General features: G+C 34.6%; 1 protein-coding gene across 3 annotated transcripts in view; it reads right to left on the bottom strand.

The window, feature by feature from the left end:
- Window positions 1-2434: 2434 nt before the first annotated feature.
- The window catches only part of Neto (Neuropilin and tolloid-like), a 91108-nt gene continuing 68579 nt past the window's right edge, over window positions 2435-24963 (bottom strand). For all 3 annotated transcript variants that reach the window (XM_077446709.1, XM_077446710.1, XM_077446711.1), the window contains 9 exons: window positions 13944-14426; window positions 8119-8204; window positions 6602-6776; window positions 5727-5887; window positions 5559-5650; window positions 5340-5485; window positions 5158-5267; window positions 4942-5082; window positions 2435-3896 (listed from right to left, as the gene is read on the bottom strand). In XM_077446709.1, the coding sequence (XP_077302835.1) occupies window positions 3003-3896; window positions 4942-5082; window positions 5158-5267; window positions 5340-5485; window positions 5559-5650; window positions 5727-5887; window positions 6602-6776; window positions 8119-8204; window positions 13944-14426 (2288 nt within the window). In that variant the 3' untranslated portion in view covers window positions 2435-3002. The remainder of the gene's footprint in view (window positions 3897-4941; window positions 5083-5157; window positions 5268-5339; window positions 5486-5558; window positions 5651-5726; window positions 5888-6601; window positions 6777-8118; window positions 8205-13943; window positions 14427-24963) is intronic.

Here is a 24963-nt window from a genome sequence, read left to right as displayed (position 1 = left end):
TGTTCCACCACCAAAGCATCTCCACCAGATAGAGCTGACGTTTCACCTTTGTCGACTTTTACAGTGGAACGTTCGCGTTTTAATTAATCGCGGAAAATATAATTGAAGCACCTACTTCTAATTTTAGCTGAAGTCACAACGGTAGAATAGCGATGATAAAATTAATTACGACAGCACAGCTTGCTATTATATTCCAAACAGCTTCGGGACAAGAAGAAATAGTTCATTTTAATAACCAAACTATTATATGTATATACCTATAAAGATTGAAGTATTTTTTTATCATTTCTTTCAAAAAAAATAAATGTACCTACATTGTACATATGTACATATATTAAAAAATCAAGTTTCTGAAAATCCACGCACGATGAAAGTTGTATGTGGAAATATTAAAATTGTATTTTGCTATTTGGCGCAAATTTCTAAATACACACGAATACGGAGTATCAACACATTATGCATAGGTAGCGCTGTCAAATATTCTAAATATCGAACATCGAATAGTAAGCTATAAATTATTGAGATGAAGTTTTAGAAAAGTCAAGATGTTATTAAAATTTTAACAGAATCCTGTTACATCAAATATAATCAAATGTGTTTTAGATTGAAAATTAAATTCGTATAAAAAGTATTCGAATACACAGATTTTGGACACCGAGTTGAAGTTGTCGAACTTTTCAAAACAACCAATAGTCGTCGTCACTGCGACTCATTAGGCTAAAACGTTTCATTTCACTTCCATTCTTATCTTACTCCACTCATTGAAAAAGTTAAAACTTCAAAAACACCATTCTTAAAAACATTGCTGTTCACAATAGCGATAGATTTAAGATCAAAATTTAAATTATAAGCCATCGAAATTATATTCGAGTTTTAAATTGTTAAAAATGTTCTAATACAAGATTTTCAACAGTTGATTTTACATCATTTTTAATATTATTTGTTGCAGCATAAGTGGAATAATATTCGACTTAAAAATTTATTACGGTGATACGTCGAGCATAAGTACAATTTATTTTGGATTCTAATAATGAGTAAGTTTGTCGTATCATCTAATTAATACCCCCCATTTACTTAAAAAGTTAGTTTTTTCAAATATTGTGTGTACGTTGCGGTGTGGGACACTTGTGTTGAACAATAAGACCGTAAACCTATCAAGCCGAGTCACCTCATTCGGAATCATTTCTCTTCTGCCATTGTATACGAGCTGAGAACATTGTATGTCCATTAGATTCCATCTAGAAATTTCTGAATGTTTCTGAGCCAGATGTGACGCTGTTTATGCGATACGGTCGAAGTCGAAACAAAATTTTAACGTTGAATGGTCGCTGAACTTGTGAAAACGTGACTTTCGACTTCAAAACGTGATCATTGTTATTTTATAACCTTTATAACCTTCACTCACAAGAAATCCTGAATTAATTTTCTGAAAGTTTGTACCTTTCAATTTTCAACAAAACAAATTATCTTTTGTAAATACATAAGTGTACATACAAATTATATTAAATATAGGTACAGCATAATTATTTATTAAATATGAAACATATTAAATTTTTTCGAGTAAAGATTTCAAAACAATATGTCGAGTTTTCAACTTTGATGAATTTAAACACTAAGCGAAGTTTAACAACTTTATAATATAATGAAATTTACGATCAGATTTTTATTTTCTTATCTCGAGTACTCTTAATCATGTAAATAACTTTGGAATAACATGAGAAAGTTTCCATTCGCAATATCCACCTAGTTGCGTATATCGGGTAACTAGGAAACATTTACGAAAATGAGGGGATGAGTATAGGACGAGGTGGGGGTAAAGTTGAGAATTTCATCAAAATATCATCAAGGGCTGCAGGTGGTAGGGTGGGTTGTTTTAAAATTGAATATATTTTTGCGTAAATAGCTTTTTTATGGAAGAGAGGGAGGTCGTTATAATCGTAAATTGAAAAGTTCAAGGAGAGTCCACTGTTTTGACGGTTCAAATTAAAACCTTTTTTGACATCGAATTGATAAAATGCAGAATAATTTATATGGATATACATACATATAATAGAAATTAGCGTTTCAACGGCACTTAGAAACCACATTGAACAATTAGCTCACACGAGCATCGACACTTAAATTTGAATAATTAATTATCTGAACGATCTTACGCCTCAGCTGCGAATTGCTTACGATTATCAACTAATGCGCTGTTGAATTTATTGAATGTAAGAGGACTGAAATTCCGAGAATGCCTGAGAGCTTATTGTTTCGAATTCAAATAAGACGCCTTAATAAGCATTCCATTGCGGAAAACTGACGAGTAAAACGTATGACTGAATACTAATGTACATATTATATTGTACTACTAATGAGTGTTCGGTAAATTTAATACAGTGTCTACATAGTTATTTAATATTAAAAATACATGTGTCTCAATAAAACCAAGTTTCGTTTAAAAAGCATTTTATTTTTTGATAAAAATAATTATTCAATATAGTGTTATCGTCACTAACATGTTTTCTTTCAATTCAAATTAATTGATTTGATTTGTATAATTTTTCTATGAGTCTTGTGTTTTATGTGTGTAATCTCACTTTACAATTCGCGTTGTATACTCATTGTCAATAGTGCTCATTTCAAGTTAATGGATTCTTATCACCTCAAAAACAATTGAGAGCGTCTAAGTTTGATTTACGAATACATATGTGTGTAGGAAAATGATTGGAAATATATGTCAATCGTTTTCCACTCAATATTAACAAAATTAGATGCAACCAAAGGTTGTATCACGATGAAAAGTCACAAGCTCCGTACAGACTTTCCAGATCAGAGAAGTCTTCATCATAAGTCTGGGTCTGGCAATTTCTCACGAAGACCACAGGCGACTTGTAGGCGGATGTCGGATCCAAAGCTGCTCCAGGATTTTTCAAGACTCCACAGCCGTACGCTGCCGTTCTCAAGAAACCTTTAGGCTGTCTCCTCTTATACGGCTCCCATTCAGAGCTGATCCCCTCCTGTCAGTGCGACTTTGTCATTATTATAACATCAGGAGCCGATTTCGTAGTCTCGACGCTATATGGTCTTCGTTCCAGTTGTTTTTTGGCATGTTCTACGTATTTGTCCGTTTGCATTGTGTTGTGGCCCTTCTTACCAACCTTTGATTGACTCGTATCAAGATGTATTCTATTTCTGTTCATTTGGTCCTCAATTTTATATATATCTCTGTTTCTATTTCTATTTGGATCTACGTAATTTCCGTTGTCTTCTCCAAAACGTTCCATTTCAATTACTGCTTCCGCTTTGTATTTTGGGTCTTTAGATTTACTGCTCTGCCTACTATCGCTTTTTGGAACTGTGCTTCCACTATATCCAAAAGTGGAAAACGGGGTCGAACTCTGTTGATATACAGGCCTAACGCTGGAGTCTGAGGAGTGCACGTCACGGTTCCTCGTAGGTTTTCTCGAATAATCAACGCTCGGGGGTATAGGTGAGAAGCTTCCGTCTGAACTAGATTGATGATGGAACGATGGCGTTTGAAATAAGCTTTCCCTTGTCTGACAACAACTATCACACATTTCTGGTCCTTTTTCTTGGTCGTCGCTTTCCGATTCTTTATCTTGGTCGTGTTGTATTGACTTTTCCCGTTGTCTCATTAAAATCTCATTGTCCCTATTATTCTGTGGTATGGTGGGATCTCCGTTGATTCTCTCACGCTTATTGCTTTGCAAAAGGATGGGTAAGATCTCCCCCACACCAGGCACGTAACAATCGACGTTGTCCAACTGCTCCGTTGACGACATTGGTGAAAGACCATCCTGTTTGATGTTAATTTTCGAGACTGGTTCAGCTACTTTGGTCGGTAATCGTCCGGCAGCATCCAAGTTTCCTTCCTGAGATTGCCTTATATGCTCCTGCAAAGATTAAAAAAATAAAATAAAAAATAGAAGTAGCTTTAAAACTGAGTTCATTTGCGGTGGAGGCGCCGTAGTTGGGTGCTAAAAAGGCTTTTAAGGCAGAAATGCTCAATAAAGTCGGGGTTTTAGTACAATCTGAAGCAAAGGGGAAACAAGACACGGATTTCATTTTAAATATATTTTGAATGAGAGCTTAATTCGTCACACTGTTATATTTTTACGACTTGTATAAAGGTATCTATTTAAAACGCATTGATTTTTATTTATTCATTTTTCATACCTTTAATTGCAAAAATGTGCATGATGTATTATAAATTAATATTAGTGATTTAAATCAATTAGTTAATTTTTCAAATTGATAAATTCATTATATGTACTCGCAATAAATAATTTTAAACAAACATGTAAAATATAATGCGAATGCGCAACTATGTACACCAAACAAAAATTAATTTAGAATCTTGTGCCGTTTGATCTGAAAATTGGGTATGAATCTGAATTCAGCGGCAAATTTGATCCGACAGAGTATCAGGAGTTGTGGTAACTACAGCAAATTAACCCTTTGATGTTCGCGGGCAGGCAGGGATTTGATGATGGCGCATGCGCTACCAACATCTCGCGTGCCGCAAAACGTGAAGCTGGAACCGTTCGAATAAATTGTCAAGATACGTCACCGGATATCCGGCCGCGTGCGAGCTCGATAAATTCGTCGCTAACGAGCGGTCGTAAAACCGGATGCCCTTCTGCTCTCTTGGAGACTTACAGCCGGTTTAAAAAACCGGACATTTATAAACGGAAAGTGAAAAGACATATAGGTACGTTATACGTTCATACATATATTCGTCTATTACGCCTCAGTAGAATAAAGAGCGATTTGATTGTTGGTTTCTATTATACGCATTACGTATTATCCCCTTGTAATATATTTTAGATCATTTTGTTACCATGTCAACGAATCTAGAATGTCAATCATCCGATCCTATCTATTTTCGATATTAGTTCGTATTATTACGTGTTTTCTAACAGCTACTAGCATATTTACCTGTATGATACGGTGGTCGCTGATGAGTTTCTTGACGCAGTTGAATACAAAAGCAGCAGCCATGCCAAAGAGTATCAAAGAGAATACAACTAGAATGATTACGATGTGTTCCGATTGCATTGGTGCTCCATCTTTGCTTTTCTGTCAAAAGTCAAATATTTATGTTCGTGAAACGTCGTTTGTACATATAATAAATAAATAAAAAACAATCCTCACTAAACAGTTGTCTTCGTCCCATTTTAGTCTGCAGTTGAACCGACCGTTGCATTTCAAATCTAGATTTATACAAGTGTTATCTTCACAGTCGTATTCGTCATCTAGGCAATCTAAAAATTGAAAGAATTTGACAATAGCATTTTTAATCAAATCAATCTAGTTGATTGCACAATGTAACTCACTTTGATCTTTATCTTTTTCCCTATAAGCTGTATATAATAATTCAAACGTAGAATTTATAGCCTTCGGGTACACCATATAACGGAGATGAAATTTGTTTCCGGGGATTTCTAAATTGTCAGCTATTGAACCGCAAAACGTTTTAATCCTGAAAATTTATGAATTTCGAATTAACAACTCAAAAGTAAAAATAAAATAAACTTCAACGAGAAGAATTTTACCTTTGATCTGTCCTGTTAGAAAATACGTCCACAACATTGCTGTCACAATCATTCGGTTTCGCTAAATTGAAGTCTTTGAACGACAAAAAAACCTGAAAAATAAATTTTTAATTAAAATATTGAACTGTAGAGATGTAAATATGATCGATTTTTCTTTTTACAACTAACTTTTTTCCCCTTTTCTACAGATATGATCCACATACAATCTAACGGTACTCCGTATTTGACCGTGTACTGTTTTCTCTCTAATTCAATATCGTCACTTTTGATGATACCTTCAGACTTATTCGTTGTTATGATACAATCATCCATCTCCTGTTGATTATAAACTGAAATGAATGATAGTAAAAATTAAATACAAATCAAAATTGTGGCATTTCATCCGAAATTACCAGGGATATGGCATGCAAAATGGTATTGTTTAACACATACATATGTACATATGGACTGGCAAATTCGACTCGTCAGCTAATTTCAATGAAACAAAAATATACAAATCAGCTTTTTTTAAGCTCCATACTAACCGGTTAATTATGGCGAACAAAGTGTTGTTTCAATGTGCCGCAAAACCGGTAGTAAACCGGGTGATACAAACGCTCGTTATATAAATACCTACTAAATAAATAAACGCACTCGGAAAAGCGGGAAAACGCGCGTTTATGTGATATTTAAGAATCTCGTTAGCACTTTGCCTGCCCATTACACGATATTGAACGATCAGAGAGGTCTCTCTTATTTAACGGATATATCATTTGCTGACAAAACCAACGTATGCAAAAAAACTGACTCTTGAAAGGACAGACATTATCCATCGGCCATTGTATGCCGGTGACGTGCATTTGAGGATTTATATAATTGCGCTCCTGTCGTAGAAGAATGGGCACTCAACCAGTTAACAGATTTATCGGTGGCGGGTTAACGGAGGACAAAGAAAAGGCTCATTCGCGTCGGACGGCCGCGGCTCATTGTCTACGCCGGTGAATAAGGGTTATAAACGTTAATTAGACTAGGTGGAGGTGGATGAGAAAGGGTTAATGACTTACAGGTGGTGGGCTTCGGTATGAACTCGTATACGGCTGTGAAGCCACTGTACTCGATGTTCTCGTCAGAATGGAAACGCAGCCAGAGATGTCGACCCTGTGACGTCAGCATTGGTGGAAAATCCTTGCCGCAATATTTTCCCAGCAGAGTCGAATAGCCGTGAGGACCATCCCTTATCTGAAAACAAATTAAGTATGAGAATGCTGTTAGATATTGAAGGATAAAGACGAATGATCTTAATTTAATCCTATCCCTCCTTACTGTCATGAAAAAAAATTATGTTTTTCTTCTACTGTGTATAACTTCATACCCATCCGAAACATTACTAACAAACTAACCAGTAGATTCTATGATAGAATCACTAATAACCATACTAACACACTTGTAAAGAGTCTCGGTGGTAACAACAAAATGTCTATACCCTTCAGGTATAAACACAGATTACCTAAACACTATCTGCTTAAGGTCATCGACTTTGGAGAGTCTTTAATTAATATTATGTATTAGATGTATTATGAGCATTTATAAGAATTGTAAATAGGTTTTTGAGCTCTTTTTCCTATTATACTGTACATTAACATTAGAATAATATAATACTATGATTACTAACCAAATTAAATTAAATTGTAAAATAGAAAATGACCGGTAGATCAGTAGCTATTAAAATAGATATAAGATGTATTGTGAACATAATTTCGTAATAATAAAAAGCATTTGAAAATCAAAATCAAATACCCATCCGATGAAGTATAAGGTTATCATATCGTCAAGATTTTCGCCTTCAATTTATTGAAAATATATACGTAAATTTTTGAAATTAAAAGCGAGAGTTTCCATTTTTTTTCAGACAGCACTTTATGTATGTATATTTATGTTTCTTATAATAAACCATGGGGTATTTTTTTACGTTTTTTGTAATAAAACTTGGGTAGATCTCTACGGGATCGAACGTTGTAACAATAATGTGTATACGGGTACATATTATACATTGTAAATAGTGTATAATATACATTTTTATTTTGGTAATATATGTCCATATACAAGTGTAAATGAAATAGAAGGCCAAAGTTTGAGAAACGTAGGGTCAAATGAATATATTAACGTCACAATATAAGCACTGTGAGCCTTTGTCGTTTATAAATATAAGTATTGTACATTTTTTCCTCCGTGTCACTTTCTTCGGAGCGCGTCACTAATTATAATGCTTACTATAATGGAACCGCTCTCCAGTGGCGTACGAAAATAAATATGTACATGTATATAAATATACTCTGAATTTATTATTACAATACATATTATTACAGCGGACAAATTAGGGGCAATTTTTCTTAAGCACTTGGAGACACTTACGCATAAGAAGAACGACATAAAAGCGTTTCGCTGTCGCAAATAATAGGTTCGTCTTTAACAATTATTATTATGAATGAACGAGTCATAGCATATTTGGGTCAGAACAAATTATGATTTTATTCACAAATTTCAGTTTGATACAATATTTCGTTGTTAAGTTAATGCGTACCTCTAAATAGTCGAATTGGCAGTCTTCAGAGTATTCGATGTGAAACGTGTTCCTCCAGTCCAGTCGAATGATTTGTCCTTGTTCGGCTGAAATAAGAAAACGTGGATGACATCATTTTTACAGCCGTTAAAAATGTCGTGGAAAGTTAACACACACATGTTTTTAAAGGTTTTTTTATAGAATCGCCAAGCAAGCATCTGGGTTTTATAAGGGGAGTATGGGGGATGAATGGGAGGAAATTTGTGGTGGGAAAGTCGGTATACTTGACGAAGATCTCGTACCGTGGGAATATCCTTGTTTTACTAAGAACCAGAAATCTGCTGTGGGAATAGGAAAATGTTTTTCCTTCGTTTTCCACAAAGTATAATAAAAATTGTGAATCTTGTTCTTGGAAAAAAATTAATTAAAAATAATAATAATTTTCCAAAAATACAATTTACGTTGCTGGAGATGTATAAAATTACAATTTGTACAATACAGATGTTTGTACAGATATATACATGTTTATGTACATATGTATGAATGCTTTCATGACTTTAGTGATAATAATAAAAGAAAGGTATTTTGAATTACATAGATATGATATATGTATATTTATGTTTGTCTTGTGCATTAAAATTACATATTACGATAAGTTAGCGCAAAAAGAATATCATGATCCCCACCAATTCGCTTTTATTTCAATCAATGTCTCAACGAATGAAGAAATGAAATATTATAAAAATACATATGCATGTTTATGTACATAGTACAAATAAAACGAATTGAGACACCGCTTTCGAAATACATGCTATGTTTTTCAAATGTATTCAATCTTACATGCTTTCATTTATTTTTTTGTGGTTTGTGTAATTAAGAAATTAAATTATTTTTAGTTATAGCCACCAAGTATAAATGTATGTACATATATTTGAGAGTACATATGAAGGCACACATCTTATTTAAAAAAATCGAGTTGCATGTTACGGCACATGTGAGTGATGGAAATCAAGACTTTCCTGCTTTAAAAGCTAATATTTATTTTTAAATCATAAGAAAACAATCCGTAGAAAATCACATTTTCCACGTGAATATGCGCAACATGCAGGTTTTTTTTGCTTTTTGGAGCTGTACGTTTTATATATATTTATGATCTTCTCTGGCACGTATTCTTTTTATCCAAGTTTCAAATATTATATTTGACATGAAACTACGTATGTATATAACTGCGAGTATGTCGTTGTATTTTGCCACTGTTTTCAAATTTGTATTCACGAATGACACCATGGTAGTTTGTTAGCCTCGTGGGTTCTCTTATGAATATCCTTTTCCTATCGGCATTCAAGCACATATGAGTCAACGTCAATTTTGCCATTTTAAAATATCTCGAAATAAAATATTAACTGAGGCATAATTATCATTATATTGTTTGATTGTCAATTGAATATTTTTAATGTCATTAGTGTGACTAATGCAATATTTTAATAATCAAGCAATTTTTCAATTAAATAGAAAAAACTTCTTCAAATCTTCCAGTTTTGACTTTTTCAATTTCATAGAATATGTAAATTTCTGAAATCAAAATGACTGACGAAAAATTATGTAAATTAATGCTTATATGTATGTATGTTAATTGACCGAACGTTGGTTCGACGGAAAAATTATATTCGTCAAAATCTGGAATAACCAGTGAATATTTCAAATATGATTTACAAAATAATGAGTTTATACGAATATTTCAGCATTCATAATAGCAATAATATATTCATAAATTCTAATTAAAAGCATTCGGAATATTTAAAATGTAAATACGTATCATATTTTGAAATTCATTTTCGTAATGAATTGCCATCCTTGTTGCCAAACATAAGCGCGGGGAAAAACGATCATAATTTCCATGACAATTTGCTATTGTGGAAACAGGATGAGTGTTTTAGCGGTGTATGCTCACTCCCCAGCCTCATCCTCTTTCTGCGCACTTTTTAACTCCCCTTCTCTACATCGTCTCTTTTGGTTGTATTCCGGAGTAAATATATTCATGAGGGGGGCGTGACGTTGAAAAGCGTCCCGAGTGTCTTTTTTCCAGGGATTTTCATGCGGAAGTTAATAGGTAGACGGGAGAAGGGTAAGGCGAGGTAAACCGATTCTGAATATCCTCGCAAAATAATACAAATTGTAAATTAAAATAAGCACTCTTATTTTAAACAACATTTGTGATACTTGAATCAACCGATAAAAAAATATATACATATATAGGTATATATGTACATATATACAACGTATATACCTATATATACAACGTATGACATACCTTTTAATGCAGACATGTTCTCTACTAAGAAAATGAGGTGTACGCGTTGGTGAATAATGAGCCCCTAGAGAGGAGAAAGAGGGAGAATGGAGAGAAAATGGAAAGGGGTAGTCGTGTCTGTATTAAGTTGACGTGAGTGGGACTCCTAATTGAATGGAGCCACAGGCGCACACGTTAACGTCTTTTGAGTAAATCATCATATCTACAGGTATACATAATACAACTCTATAGTAAGTAGGATTATCCTACCTACTACAAATACAATATAGGTTTTATGTCCCAAATAAGAAAATTATAATTTCTCAGAAACATAATATCTGTCGGCACGATATCACATTGACTCCCAAAGATTCCGAAAATGTATTATGCTAAAAGAGAGTGTACCGAAAGTAATTCAATAATGTTGGGATAATTTATTAGGGGAGCGTATTCGGTAGTACTACATGTGCACGTGAAGCGTTCGTGGAAGCTGACGCAAAACCGCTTACATTGCATCATTGCAAATTTATGGCCCAGGAAGATAATTCATATACCGGTATCCGCGAAGTGGCCATTCTACCACAAGTGCCTCGAACAGGACACGGTATGAACGTTTAAAATTAAAATTAAAATTGGAATACCTACCGAATGCACTACATATAATACCTTCCGATTATTCGAGTGCGCGTAGAGCGGAAGAGAGATGCTGTGCATTTGACGTCGACACGTGAATAAATTATTATTACCAAAATCGAACGCTGGTAGCGCCGGGTGGAGGGTTAAATGGATTATTGGATGGCTGTACCCGGAAATTAAAAGTTTGCCTTTCGCTTTTGTATTTTGCTTTTCGTTCCCGGTTCAATATGTGCGCAAACGATATGAAAATCAATTTTGGTTTGTTTGTGTCAGCTGAATAACTACAGGTGGTACGTTGACAACGTCAACAAAAAATAAATTCAATATGTATTTTGAACAAAAAATGATTGGAAAATTTCGGTAAGCGATACACAAATATGTACATATGTATGTACTATATATATGTGTATACCTACATATGTATGTACATACAAAATAGGATTCTGAAACTTTTAGATTATACTTTGTGTGTGTGTGAAGTGAGGATGGGGGTAGCTTCGTGAGCTTTCCCCATAAATCGAGCGCACTTTCGACCATTAATTCCGAGCATCTGCGCGTTTCTTTATTCATCGGCCACAACCACTACACCACTGTGTTTTTCGTTACTAGAATTTACTACATCCTCGATCCCCCCTCTCGGCTACACCGCAGAAGTCAATACAATATTTACTTTCGGTCGGGAAAACTTCCTCACCTCGACCAAATTTATGGCATGCGTCGTTCCGGCGTTTCCGGCGAATTCCGGATATAAAATTAAAACCGAGTTATATACTTCGGTACGGGTGTTTAGAGAAATTCTGGGAATTTTGCGAGTGTGCGTTTGTGGGTGTGTGTGTGTGTGTATGTGTGTGTGTGTGCGTTCGTGAATGCGCACTTAAACGTTGATTTATTTGAAAGCCATATTTGACGAGGGTTTCCTTATTGACTGATCGGTTCTTAGCCTTAGCGTGACTGAGACTTTTCACAATTTTAATTCCGACTTTATCAAAAAATATTATTTATTTTATTACAAAAATAAAAACGCATTTGAAAGTATTGAATATTTCAATGGAAAAATTTAATTGAATTTATATTGTACTCATCAATCGTACATATAATATGTCTGTAGTGTAGGTATGTATGTAAAACAAACATAAGAATCGATAGATTCCAGACGTAGTAGATACTTCGTAATGAGAAAAGCAATTGCACTTTTTATTACTTCAAAGGAAAGAATCTATTATTTTATACGAACTTTTATCGAAGAAAACGCCAATACTTTAGAATAACGAATTCTCAAGTGATAGTGCCAGTGTTTCCCAATGTGAACTTAAATATTTTTTAAATTTTAAATTTATATTACATATTTAAAAAACCATTATTGAATAGACATAATGAAATTTATTGATTAAAGCACATTCAACGATGGTGACAGTTTGTGACGTGAAATAAAGATAAGCTTCTACTATTATGTTAATTAACACCCAAGAATCTGGCAGCTTTCAAATATTATATTTAATGCTTTTTCAAGTCAAATTCAATTTTGACACCATAAGATTTTTTATTTGTAAAAGTCGTAATTTTTTATGCATTAAATTTTCACTTGTGCGACAATATAATCGACTAGTGTTATGCCCGTTGATATTTAACGGGGTGGTTTCGGAAAAGGAATTGACACAGGAATTTATATGACATCGCAATTGTAATATGACACCAATTCTGTAAATTTTTAGTCATGTCTATCACTTTTATATGGCGTGATGTAAGTAATTTCTCCTATAGGTCTGTTACCGAGAGCAAGTGCGAACAAATGCGCTTATATAGTGTTTGTGAATAGGTGCTGTCACACTGCATTCAATAATAATATAAAAACTAGTAAAAAATTATTATTTTGAATAAAAACACCAATAATTTTTTTTTACTATCGCCATCTATGTTTAAAACTAACAAACAAACGTCAACCGTAAACGTCAAATAGAATGTCGGCGGGCAAATTACAAACGCGTCTTACACGATATATTTGCACCATCGTAATGGCGGAGGCTCCATTTACTTATATTGATGACCAAAATGAGCAATATGGCAAAGTATGAAAACGATCGGATAAGAGATAAAAATGACCACTAACACGAAAGCACAAGGTAAAAAGACGCTCTGTCTCTTTTGTGCGCATATGCGTGAGTAGGAGAACGCGCCAACTCTCGGTAACAGGCCTGTAATATAGTGATAGACCTGATGAAAATTTCAGGGTGTATTATAAGTAAAACCTACCTACCTATCTACATATAAACAATATAAAAATTAATTAATTAATTAAATTAATTTTCAATAGATGGCGTTAAATTCTCGTGAGACTATTTTCCTAGAGGAAACATTAGTAGCAAACAATATATAATATATACAGGTTTTTTTTTTATTCGTTATTATATTTATACATTTTGCTGGCAGTGTTTTAACTATGACGTACATATGTCGAATCGAAACGACAATCGAAAAAACGAAAATCGAAACGGTGAGCGTTATCGCAGACATACAGATACACAGAATAGCGCTATTATATACATATATACTAGTATTATGCCCATTGTTTTCAATGGGTGGTTTCGGAAAGGAATTGATACACGAATTAAAATAAAGTTATATGTTATATATAAATATAGTGTAAGGTAATTTATAGGCACGCACACGCTCGTAATATAAATTGTAATAAAAAGTGCCCGCAATACAAGATCACCAATTCAGCCCGTTAGAAATGATGAAGTGTGTGTGTGTGTGTGTGTGTGTATTGTCACCCGTCGCTCCACCGTCGATCACATGACGCGCCATACCCCCCCGCACTTCCCCGCTACCATGCTTCTTACGGCGAGAGTTATCTCAGACAGACAGACACACAGAATAGTGAAATGAGATATATGATATGATGATATGATTAGATGCTCACCTGATAACAAGGTGAAACAGTCAGTCTTGTTGGGATAATTTTCTGGATGTCCGGGACTGTAGAACGTCAGTTGATCCGGTTGTCTTATGTCGAACGGTTGACAAGGACCCGCATCCTCATCGGCCATTTCCCTTCGGAACCGTCTGATCCTTTCACTGACGAAGGAGACTGCCGGCGTTGGTTCGGTGACACTTGCACTTTGATTCGCTACTATTGATTTCCTATCTACAAGCTTAAAACTAGAAACGTTGCTGCTTAACCTATGGGGTATTTCGGCGACCCCACTGTCTCGATATGCATAATTGACGGGTTGGCTCCACACGCGAACAGACTCCGACGAACCGAACGCGGCGGTGCTCCATTGCGACCGACCTGTCAGATGAGATGGCCGACGGCTCGTCCTGGACTCGCCAGTGACATGTTCATGAGATGTTTTGGTGACATTGACGTTCGGCAACGTGAACACCGGCACCAGAATTATACCTGTAACAATACACAACAATTATTATACACTGTTTCAACACATTAAAACCTTGTCATGTATGTGAATAACAGGACATCTATATCAGCAGTTTTTGGAAACTTGATAAAATATTATCGACATTTCAATGTAGAAGAATTACGTCTACACCGGAAGGCATGAACACAAATATTTGTTCATTGAGTAGCAATCATGCTTACAAATAATGAAAAAAACGAAGCATTGTAAAAATAATAATTGATTGACATGGTTAGTTGCTAGTTCGTAAAATCGAAGGATATTTAAATAAAATAGCATTGTTATTAAAAATTAATTTTATGAGATATTTCAAAGTAATGAAAAATGAAATTTATGTACTTAGCGGTGAAAAATATCGTACATCAAAAAACAATTTAATGAGGACATGCCTTCGTTTGTCATAAAAGAATCAAATTTTATGCCAGAAAAGTACACGCTCGTATGTACATACATACATACATACATATATATGTACATACATACATGATACTTAACCTTTTTGGAGTCGCGGATTTACTTTTATCTATGTATATAAAATTTTGCTGAACACTCGGGCTCAAAGTTGTTTTCATTTAATGTATCAAAGTCATCCCGTCCCTATTCTCATTAAAAATGATAGCTTTCTCATTCAACGATAAAAGTGAAAATTATATCATTAGTATAACACTTTTGTGTAAATAAATATGTAACTTTTGTATAAATAAATATGTACATAAATATGAAACTTTTTTATAAATTTATTTTTTGATGCAAAATATCTTAATATATTTTTTAGAATAAAACCACAAATTAATTTCTTCCTATCAAGATTAAGATTTAGATTATATAAAGGTTCCACGGAAAAAAATCGTATACTTGAATTTTTGTCTGCTATTACCCTACCATAGATTTATGGATCTTCTAAAATGGAGTAAAAATAATCATAAGATGCTAGGCACATTATATAAAATTAAAAATCCAACAAAAGTTATGCTTTTTTACAAGCTTTTTATTAGCTTCATTCAGTTAGATCCATGACATTCCTGCCCATCAAAATTTTGTGAAGATAATGTCTCCGACGTGAAGCTAGAGGAGTTTAATCATTAAAAATTACATCGAAATCTTGTGTCGGATCAAAACGATGACAGCTAGCTATGCAAACGAGACTTCATACCACCCCTTCTCAACTCATAGATTAAAAACTTGATCAGTAATAACAATTACTTTATTCACTCTCTTTTATTTTATGAATATTCTTAAACATACATATGTAGAATTCTAGTTTTATTCAGTTAATATTTTCTCGTAGAGCACCGGTTAAGTATCACTGTTGAGCGTACATATGTATTTGTGTTGTACATATTTCCCGGTTGAACGGAAACTTGACCGCGCTGCCATGATAACGTAATAAGAGATTTTTAAGACGAAAAGAAAAATAAAGAAGATAAAAAAGTCGCGTATAGATATGTCGTACCCGTTTCCATTGTCGACATTTTCTTTCCGCTTCTTCTGCAATTTGGCATCGTGCCGTTTCGTTCGCTCGCGATTCTCCTACGAAACTTCCCCTCTCCGTCTACGGTCGCGCGTCCGTTTATCTTTATTACCGATATACAATACAGCCTCAGAAACAATTTGGGCATTAAGAAATGTATCGCGTGCGAGGATACGACGGTTCCGTTCCGTGGAAAAAAAAACGTAAAAGAGGGAAAGCGATATCAGAAAACGATTATCGCCATAGACGTGGCGCGCTGTAGATGGGAAGCGTTACACAATTCACCTACGTTTCGCACTCAATTTATGGGACTTCCGATGAAAGGGTCGATTGATTTATGTAACGTAGCCTGTAACGTTTGCCAAAATGTACAATTCACAAATATGGTCATTTACTCGATCGATTTTGAAAATCGTCCATCGGTTGCCATTAAGTTTAGACGTAGAACTATGTATTATATGTATGTACATATTGCACGTCTGTTCGTTGGGGTTAGGGATTGCAATTTACCGTCAATTTTCATAAACTGAAACGATAAATTATTTTTACAAGCCTCTTCTATTTTTCACTTCGCAAAAGAGGATTCCTACTACCGGTATACTGGTATTTACCGGTAAATGAAAAAATCGTGAATTATATAACTGTATGTGGTTAACTTATGTAGTTGACGATTCCCTGAGCGACCCGTCTTTTATAAGGAGGTACTTAGACCATAACAAGGCATTCTGGACGGAGCACTGCCGGTGCGTGTATCTCCTTAATCACCAATAAATGCTGTGAAACGACTTTGGCCTTTTACTTGGATCCTCCACCCACCCCTACGCAACAATATTTATATTTTAAATTAGTATTTTGCCCGCTGAAGCTGAACGGGTTTTTTTTATTCGAGACACGTACCCTTTCCCTTCGCGACTCACCTCACCCATTCGTGAACTCTGAGAGTGACATACGAATAATGAACGCGTATCGAAACGTTATAGGCGGAAGCGGATTGTTGAACTTTCCAAATCAACCGATAGGCGTCATCATTGCCAATACTCACGAACAGGAGCAAACTGCCACTTTAGGTTGACGGATGCTTACCAAATTTTATACATAACTTGGTATTACGCTTAAACTTCTAAATATGAAATTTCAGTTCAATAAACAAAAAGGTTTTTAAGAAAAACATAAAAAAAACCTCGATTCTCTAAAGTAAAAGTACTACTTCCGGTTCAGATAAAAATATTTAAAAAATATTACGTTATAAAATTTATAATTTATATTACATGTCAAAAAATTTCAGTTTGATTCAGTTAGCGGTTTGGGGAGATAATTGAAATCAAAAACTGGGGACACCTATAAGGGGAGGTACCATTTCCGGTCAACTTAAAAATTTGAAAAAAATTTACGTTGTGTCGATAAAAATTTCAGTTACCCATACTAAGTTTTAGTTCAATAGGACTAAGGTTGTTCAAAAAATCCCCAAAAATCCACAGTCACACAGAAACACACATTTTTTCTAGATCATGAAAACGTGATCAGTGATCTATTCCGAGCTCGAATCAGTCAAAACCTCAAGTTCGAATTTTCGCATGATCATAAAACTTCATCTATTGTTACTACGTATGTACATACATTGATAAAGTAAAAATATTGACTTAACCCGAAGACTTAAGACGAAATGACTGAAAAACGTTTTACATTTTCTACTATCTATGTACGTATATTGTATATGTACATATGTACATACATACTTGCATATGCTATCTAAGTTATTTATCGTTTGGGTTGTCATCTTTTGGAATCTTGTAGTTATTATAAACAATACAGTTTCAAGGAAGACTTACGTTAGTAGCATACTCATTCAGGGTTGGGCTTCGTGAAATGAAAATATATTTTTTTGCGCATGTTACGTCCGGATAAACGGTTTGTTCAAAAGTTTGTTCAACACCCGAATGCCTTATCGGCGTCTCACGAGCCACTTCTTGCGCGGTCCCCGCACCAACAATTAATATAGATGTGGCGGAAAGCGGTATGCTGGGCGGGATGTGTGGGTCCGGTTTTTTGCCAAACCGGAGGGCCATCGGTCCGGATTAAGCGTGTTTTTGCCCGCATTAACGGCGATTACTTACAAGGGCCGGCTAGCCCTTATCGCATTATGAGGGCCGACGACAGACTAACTGCCCGAATTCGCCCACTCGCTCTCTGTACCATAAGTGAATTAGCCGCAGGTCGTGGCCGCATACATGCGCTTTTTGCGACCACTATCTCAAACATGTCGATGGTTCTTTACGCAGAAGCTGTGGCTTTTGAGATGTTCGACTGTGTTTATACGCGTGCTAAAAGCAGAAAGGTTCATTAATAAATAATTCAATGTGAAGTAGAATTAAGACTTCAGGGTATAAAATTGAACGCAATTATCTAAATGAGAATATAGTCTTGAGTGTTGACGTGAATGAACAAAATTAGATAGTAGAGGGTAGAGGATGAAAGCGTTTGTTGAGAAACGTGCATTTAATATTCAATATTTCATAAGACAGAGCCAGTGGACATCTGCATGAACTCTACGTCACCTATTCCGCAACGGTCTCGTTCCAAATCAAAAGCGTTGGGGTTTATAATAAAAATTAATCAATTTCGCTTTTACCTCAGACATAATCGTAGAATTCTAAATTAAGGGCTAATTTTGCAAATGATAAATTTAATCCAATTAACCCTAACTTTAATTATGTCCTTTGAAAACTCGAGTAATTCAATTAAATCTTAAAATTGATCAATTTTAAAGTAAAAAATTAATAAAGTAAGACAGAAAAAGTAAAGAACTGACGGTTTTGGTGTAGTTACATACATATGTGAATATGTCGATGAGTTTTTCCATGAAAATTTATACGAAATTAACATAATGTTATTGGTATGGTCCTGAGAAACCTTTTTCCCTTGAACTCTATCTTAACCACAATGAAATAAAAGAGAGACGTTAGTATATTGGAGAAAAGTGAATAGCAGAGCTATTCACCTTTTAAATTATTTATGGGGAAAAACGTTAAGTAATTGAAAAGTGCCCCTTTTTCTTTCCATTCATACATCCTCCAGGATCCAATGCATATTTTGGCACAATTTGCAATTCTTAAAGAGCATACAGAATTAAAATTTAATAAACAATTCTAAAATTCATGCAAACTTTTTAAAAAAGTTTAAAATTCATTTAATTACATAAATATATATTATATATACATAAATATGTATATGTACAATTATATGTTTGTAGATCAATTTATTTTATTTTATGTACAGAAATGTTCTATTAGTTTTTACTATTCGATACGCGTGGAGAATATACTCGTGATTCTCAAAGAGGAAGTTATAAAATATAAAATGAAATTCTTATTTCATATGCACAAAGGAAAGCAGAACTGGAGAAACGAATCTTTTTTCGTCTTTAATCAACGATTCGATACGGTTCAAAAACGTGTGCATATCGAAACCATTAAAATGTTCTCGCCGAGGTGTGTCATTGGAAGCGAGTATATTCCTTCTCAGGTGAATCGATTGCATTCAATCATTTCTGGTACGAATAAAATTGGAATAAATTGACAACTTCATAACAATCAGTGATGTGTAATGAAAAAATATGAAATGGCATAAAAATTTTATTTTATAATATTAAAATCCTTCACAATCAAAAACATAAAAAAAATTACAAGACGTAATTATTATCATATATATAACGACGGTAATCTGTGTGTGTGTGGGTGTGTGTGTGGGTGTGTGTGTGTGTGTCCTAACTCTCGCCGAACATAATAAGACGCTTATTATGTTCGCCGAACATAATATGACGCGTATTAACACACACATACACACACACACACATAATAAGACGCTATTATGTGTGTGTGTGTGTGTGTGTGTCCTAACGCTAGCCGAATATAATGAATCGATAAAAATCAGCTGATAACTAAAAATAAAACTATCACTGTTTGATCTTTGTACATATATTAAGCCTGTATTGGTTAGACAGTTTGTTTTGGAGGAAGAAACAACTGAAATTTGAGGTTATGAGTTAATCGTCAAATGTGCCCAGCTTTGTTTGTTGGTGGAAAACTATTTGATAAATGATATTCACAATTAGATACAACATAACTTCTTATTGATTACTTATCTCGCAGATAACGCTCAGTGAAGAGATGTAGTTCTGCTGTGAAATGTCAAATCTGACACATTTGGCCGTAAATTGATATATAGAGGCTATATGCCATTACACGAAGCTATACGCCAAATTTGAAATTTATATATACATATGAGAGTTAGAACTGTAAATATTTATATATTAGAGATAATGAGAAACTATAAGGCAAATTTTATAAAATATAGAGTGAGAAAAGAAAAAGTTATAGGCGTTTGAAATCTGACAATTGAAATCTGACATGGCGAAAAGTGAGAATAGTCTAAACAAACGCTGGATAAACGTCAAGCACTTTTTCGTGGGAGCGTTTTCAAACGCGTCTTACGCGGTATTTTTGCACCATCGTAATGGCGGAGGATCCATTTACTTAATTGATGACCAAAATGAGCAATATGGCAAAGTATGAAAACGATCGGATAACAGGCAAATATTTTCCTGAACTGTAATCGTAAGTGAAACGTAAAGGAGGTTTGTAAAAATTCATTTCACCGCGGTATCGAACCCGCGACGTCAAATACCCTATTTTAGGTGTAACTGAGTTCAACGGTCTCAATCACGAAGCAAACGTCAAATTATCAATCGCCCTTTTTTTTTAAACGTTAATTGAAATTTTTTCCTTCCCGCCATATAAAAATACGTAATAATAATTTTATTTAGTGACGTTTTGAAACATTTTTTTTATATTAAACAATTAAATATATATATTTTAATTAAAATTAATTATATTTTAACGATATTTGAAAAATAAAATGAAATCAAGATTGCGGATCGACCCCGGCCAGCTCTGTTGCTTGACTGCAGAGTACCAGTACACCACGACGGCTGACAAAGGAAGCGTTCTAAATTTATTGAGACATAAAATTGCGATCTGCATATATCTGTAATTTATAATATTCAAGGTCAATGACCGGGGTTTATTTATACGTATTAGGTTTCGTAAACTATACATACATAGCTCATAAACTTTTTTATCCATTTAATTGAATATTGGAATATACTGCCTTCTTTTTGTAAATATTAATCGATTTTACTATGATTAATTTTTATTGCATAATTTAACTGGCATAACCTATGCGGTGATATTCCATCAGGCTTATCACTAAGATTCTAATTCCTTTTTCAGTTCCGATGACCTATTCCTGTTTCAGTTCCAAATTCCGATTCCTGTTTCCGTTCTAATTTCCGATTAATTATTATTGTATTGTAACTTTATTTTAAATCATGTATCAATTTGTTTCTGAAAGCACCCATTGAAATTTCAACGGGCATAAAACTAGTGTATTATATGAAGCAAGTGAATTGCATTCACTCAAATTTTACGTATAAACTAGGAACGAGTTTCGATAAATGAATACGGAAATAGTGTAGCGAAAATGGTTTTTGAACATTTTATGAATGGACCAAAAATACGAATACTAGATATAAATATTTCATGACAAGATTTAATATTTTTGATCACATATCGAATATAAATATACATATGAATGCTGGTTCTGTTCGACATTTTTAGCATGGCGTTGATCTTACGAGTGCGTGATTCGTTCACATACAATTCGATAGGCAATAAAAGAAATATTTTCAATAAATATTGATCGTACAAGGGCGCGTCAATATATTCACATACACTTTTTCTGGACAAGGATATTCTCGAGCTCGTTTTTTCGGTCCCCTTTCGTCCCATGGGGGCCCCCACAGACGTGGAGGCCCGTAAAAATTCCTCGGTTAAGCGATCGCGGCCGATACGCACAGACATAGCGTTTATTCAGCAAAGGTCCCCGGGGTCCCTCAGACCCCGCAAGCCCCTTAGACCAACCCCATCGCCGGATTACATAATTCATGGTGCCGACCCCTGATTTGTTTTCGCATGCAAATCAAAAACGGTTGTGCGGTCGGGTGCGAACAAGGTTAAACGACAAGTTTACTAAGACACTCTTGTACTTTCAATATAAGCGAGTTAGAAGGATATTACAACATCCATATGAAATGTACCATCGTCTATGGATATATTATTGTCTTATACGATTTATATACTATCGAGTCTTATAGACAGATTTTACAAGCTTTTATTTGTTTCACTATGTGCTCGGTCAGGAAAATTCGTAAGGTGATTTTTTAACCACTTTCACTCTTCTGATCACATTGATATTTTACCAACACGCGAGGAGGGGTGGTAGAAATTTAGCTCTTATTAAAGTAAGCAAATGTCTCTGAAATAACGCTAGAGGAATTTAATCATTAACGAAATCATCAAAAATTTCATTTGAATCGTCTGTCAGATCGACGTGATGACAGCTGGCCTGATCAGATACGCCTTCTCACCTCCAACCCCCCTACTTAACTTCATATATATTTATACTAGTTTTATGCCCGTTGACTTCAACGGGTGGTTTCGGAAAGAAATTAATTGTAATAATTAATCTGAATTGGAACAGAAACAGAAATCGGGTATCATTATTACGACTAAAGATCTATTAATATTAGCACAGCACGTTAACAGGAAGTATGGATATAAAGATATATTGTACGAACGAATACTCTATTTACTTGTTGGTTACGTGCATTTGCCGGTAGGTGCTGCCTGCATTAAAGCGGCGCCAATTGGTTGCTTTAAAAAGTTCAACAAACTTCCGTTTTTCACTTCAAAAGCACAGTTAAATACGGTCGATTTATTTTAATCTGGTGCTTAAATAAAAAAAATACTACTTCCGGTTTACGAATTCTGACCAAAACGTTACCAAATCTAAGTTAGTACATAAAGAATATAATTATAAATTTTCAGCTTAATACGTTCAGGGGTGTGGTCAGGATCCAGGCGACAACATTTTTGACCTTCCTTCCGGATGCTTCCGGAAGGGAAAAATCCCACTTCCGGTTTATTAAATTTAGTGATTTTTTTATTATTTTAATCACATTGATACATGAATTATACTTGAATTTTTTCGTGAAGACCACACATGTTTAAGGGGTCGAAAAAAATAGTGGAAGACAAATCGAACAAGAGTAAACTGCCACTTCCGGTCGACGGACGCTTACCAAATTTTAGACATAACTTGGTATTGAGCTTAAACTGATCGATATGAAATTTCAGTTCGATAAATCAAAAGGCTTTTGAGAAAAACATAAAAAACCTCGATTCTCTAGAGTAAAAGTACTACTTCCGGTTCAGATAAAAATATTTAAAAAATATAAAATTATAAAAATTATTATTTCTAGTACATGTAAAAAAAAATCAGTCCGATTCAGTTAGTAGTTTGGGAGGAAATCGAATTCAAAAACTTACAAAAAAGAGGACACCTATAAGGAGAGGTACCATTTCCGGTCAACTTAAAAATTTGAAAAAAATTTACGTAGTGTCAATAAGAATTTCAGTAACCGATACAAAGTTTCAGTTCGATAGGACTAACGGTGTTGAAAAAAATCCCCAAAGTACACAGACACACACACAGACACACACACACACATTTTTTCTAGATCATGAAAACGTGATCAGTAATCGATTCTGAGTTCGAATCAGTCAAAATCTCGAGTTCGAATTTTCGCATGATCACAAAACTTCATCTATTGTTACTACGTACATACATAGATAAAGTAAAAATCTAATATATAATTTTGAAAGAGACTTTGTATGTATGTTTGTTTGTTTGGTTCGTAGAATCCGTGACGGAGTGGTGCCGGGTAAAACCACTAGTTATTAATAAAACAAAATTTGTATTTACTTATTTATATAAGAAATACCGGTCTCCGTGACGGGCCCGAATGTGAAACGCCCGAAAACGCAAATATCGGAAGGCAAAGATCGAAAATCGAAAGATCTTAAGTCTAAAGATAAAAAAAAGGGTGCATGGTAAACGGTACATATTCACTTAATTTGCGCGAGCAGGATACAACAGGAACAAGGGGAACAGGCTTTTCCTCCCGTATTAATGTGCGCGCGCAGAATACGGGAGGAAAAGCCTGTTCGTCTTGTTCCTGTTGTATCCTGCTCGCGCAAATTAAGTGAGTATGTACCGTTTACCATGCACCCTTTTTTTTTGGATCTTTCGACTTAAGATCTTTCGATTTTCGATCTATGCCTTCCGATATTTGCGTTTTCAGGTGTTTCACATTCGGGCCCGTGAGGTAGACCCATGCACTGTTAGTCTACCTTACTAAATTCAAATACTAACTAAATAAAAATCTGAATAATATTTTAATCAATTGTAGTAAACGCACAACGATACGCCAAGAGTAATATTTATCTGGAGAACTAATTTCGTCGAAATACATACAATCCAGTTCAGCTTTATTTACTTGCTTTGTAAATAACGTTTACAATGAGATTCGGAAACAGATTATCTTTACCAATATGTTACATCACAAACATACATATGTCCATATGTACATATTTATGTATATGCACATATAATATTTCACCCAGAAGCACAACCAATATATTTTTGCTTTATCTATGTACGTAGTAACAATAGACGAAGTTTTGTGATCATGCGAAAATTCGAAATCGAGATTTTGACTGATTCGAATTCAGAATCGATTACTGATCACGTTTTCATGATATAGAAAAAAATTGTGTGTGTGTGTGTGTCTGTGTATTTTGGGGATTTTTTTAATATTGTAACGTAGAGATTAGGTGAGTGGCGCTCGTGGACTGTTGATTTACTAGCGCTGATAGCCTCGACGTACATACAATAGAGGAGTCGTATATAACGGCCAATAGGATCGCGCGACTCATCGACCAATAGGATCTCGGGAACATATGTATGTGTATTGCGACCGATGAGTATAAATATTTGACGCACTCGAACTGTAAACCATTCGGAACTGGAGAGCTGACGAGTGTAGACCAATAAACCACTTCTACAACGCTAGCTGCGTCTTTCTCTCCGAT

This window comes from Arctopsyche grandis, chromosome 3 (genome assembly GCF_051622035.1).
Source record: "Arctopsyche grandis isolate Sample6627 chromosome 3, ASM5162203v2, whole genome shotgun sequence".
Lineage (NCBI taxonomy): Eukaryota > Metazoa > Arthropoda > Insecta > Trichoptera > Hydropsychidae > Arctopsyche > Arctopsyche grandis.
This window is presented reverse-complemented; position numbering and strand designations above follow the sequence as displayed.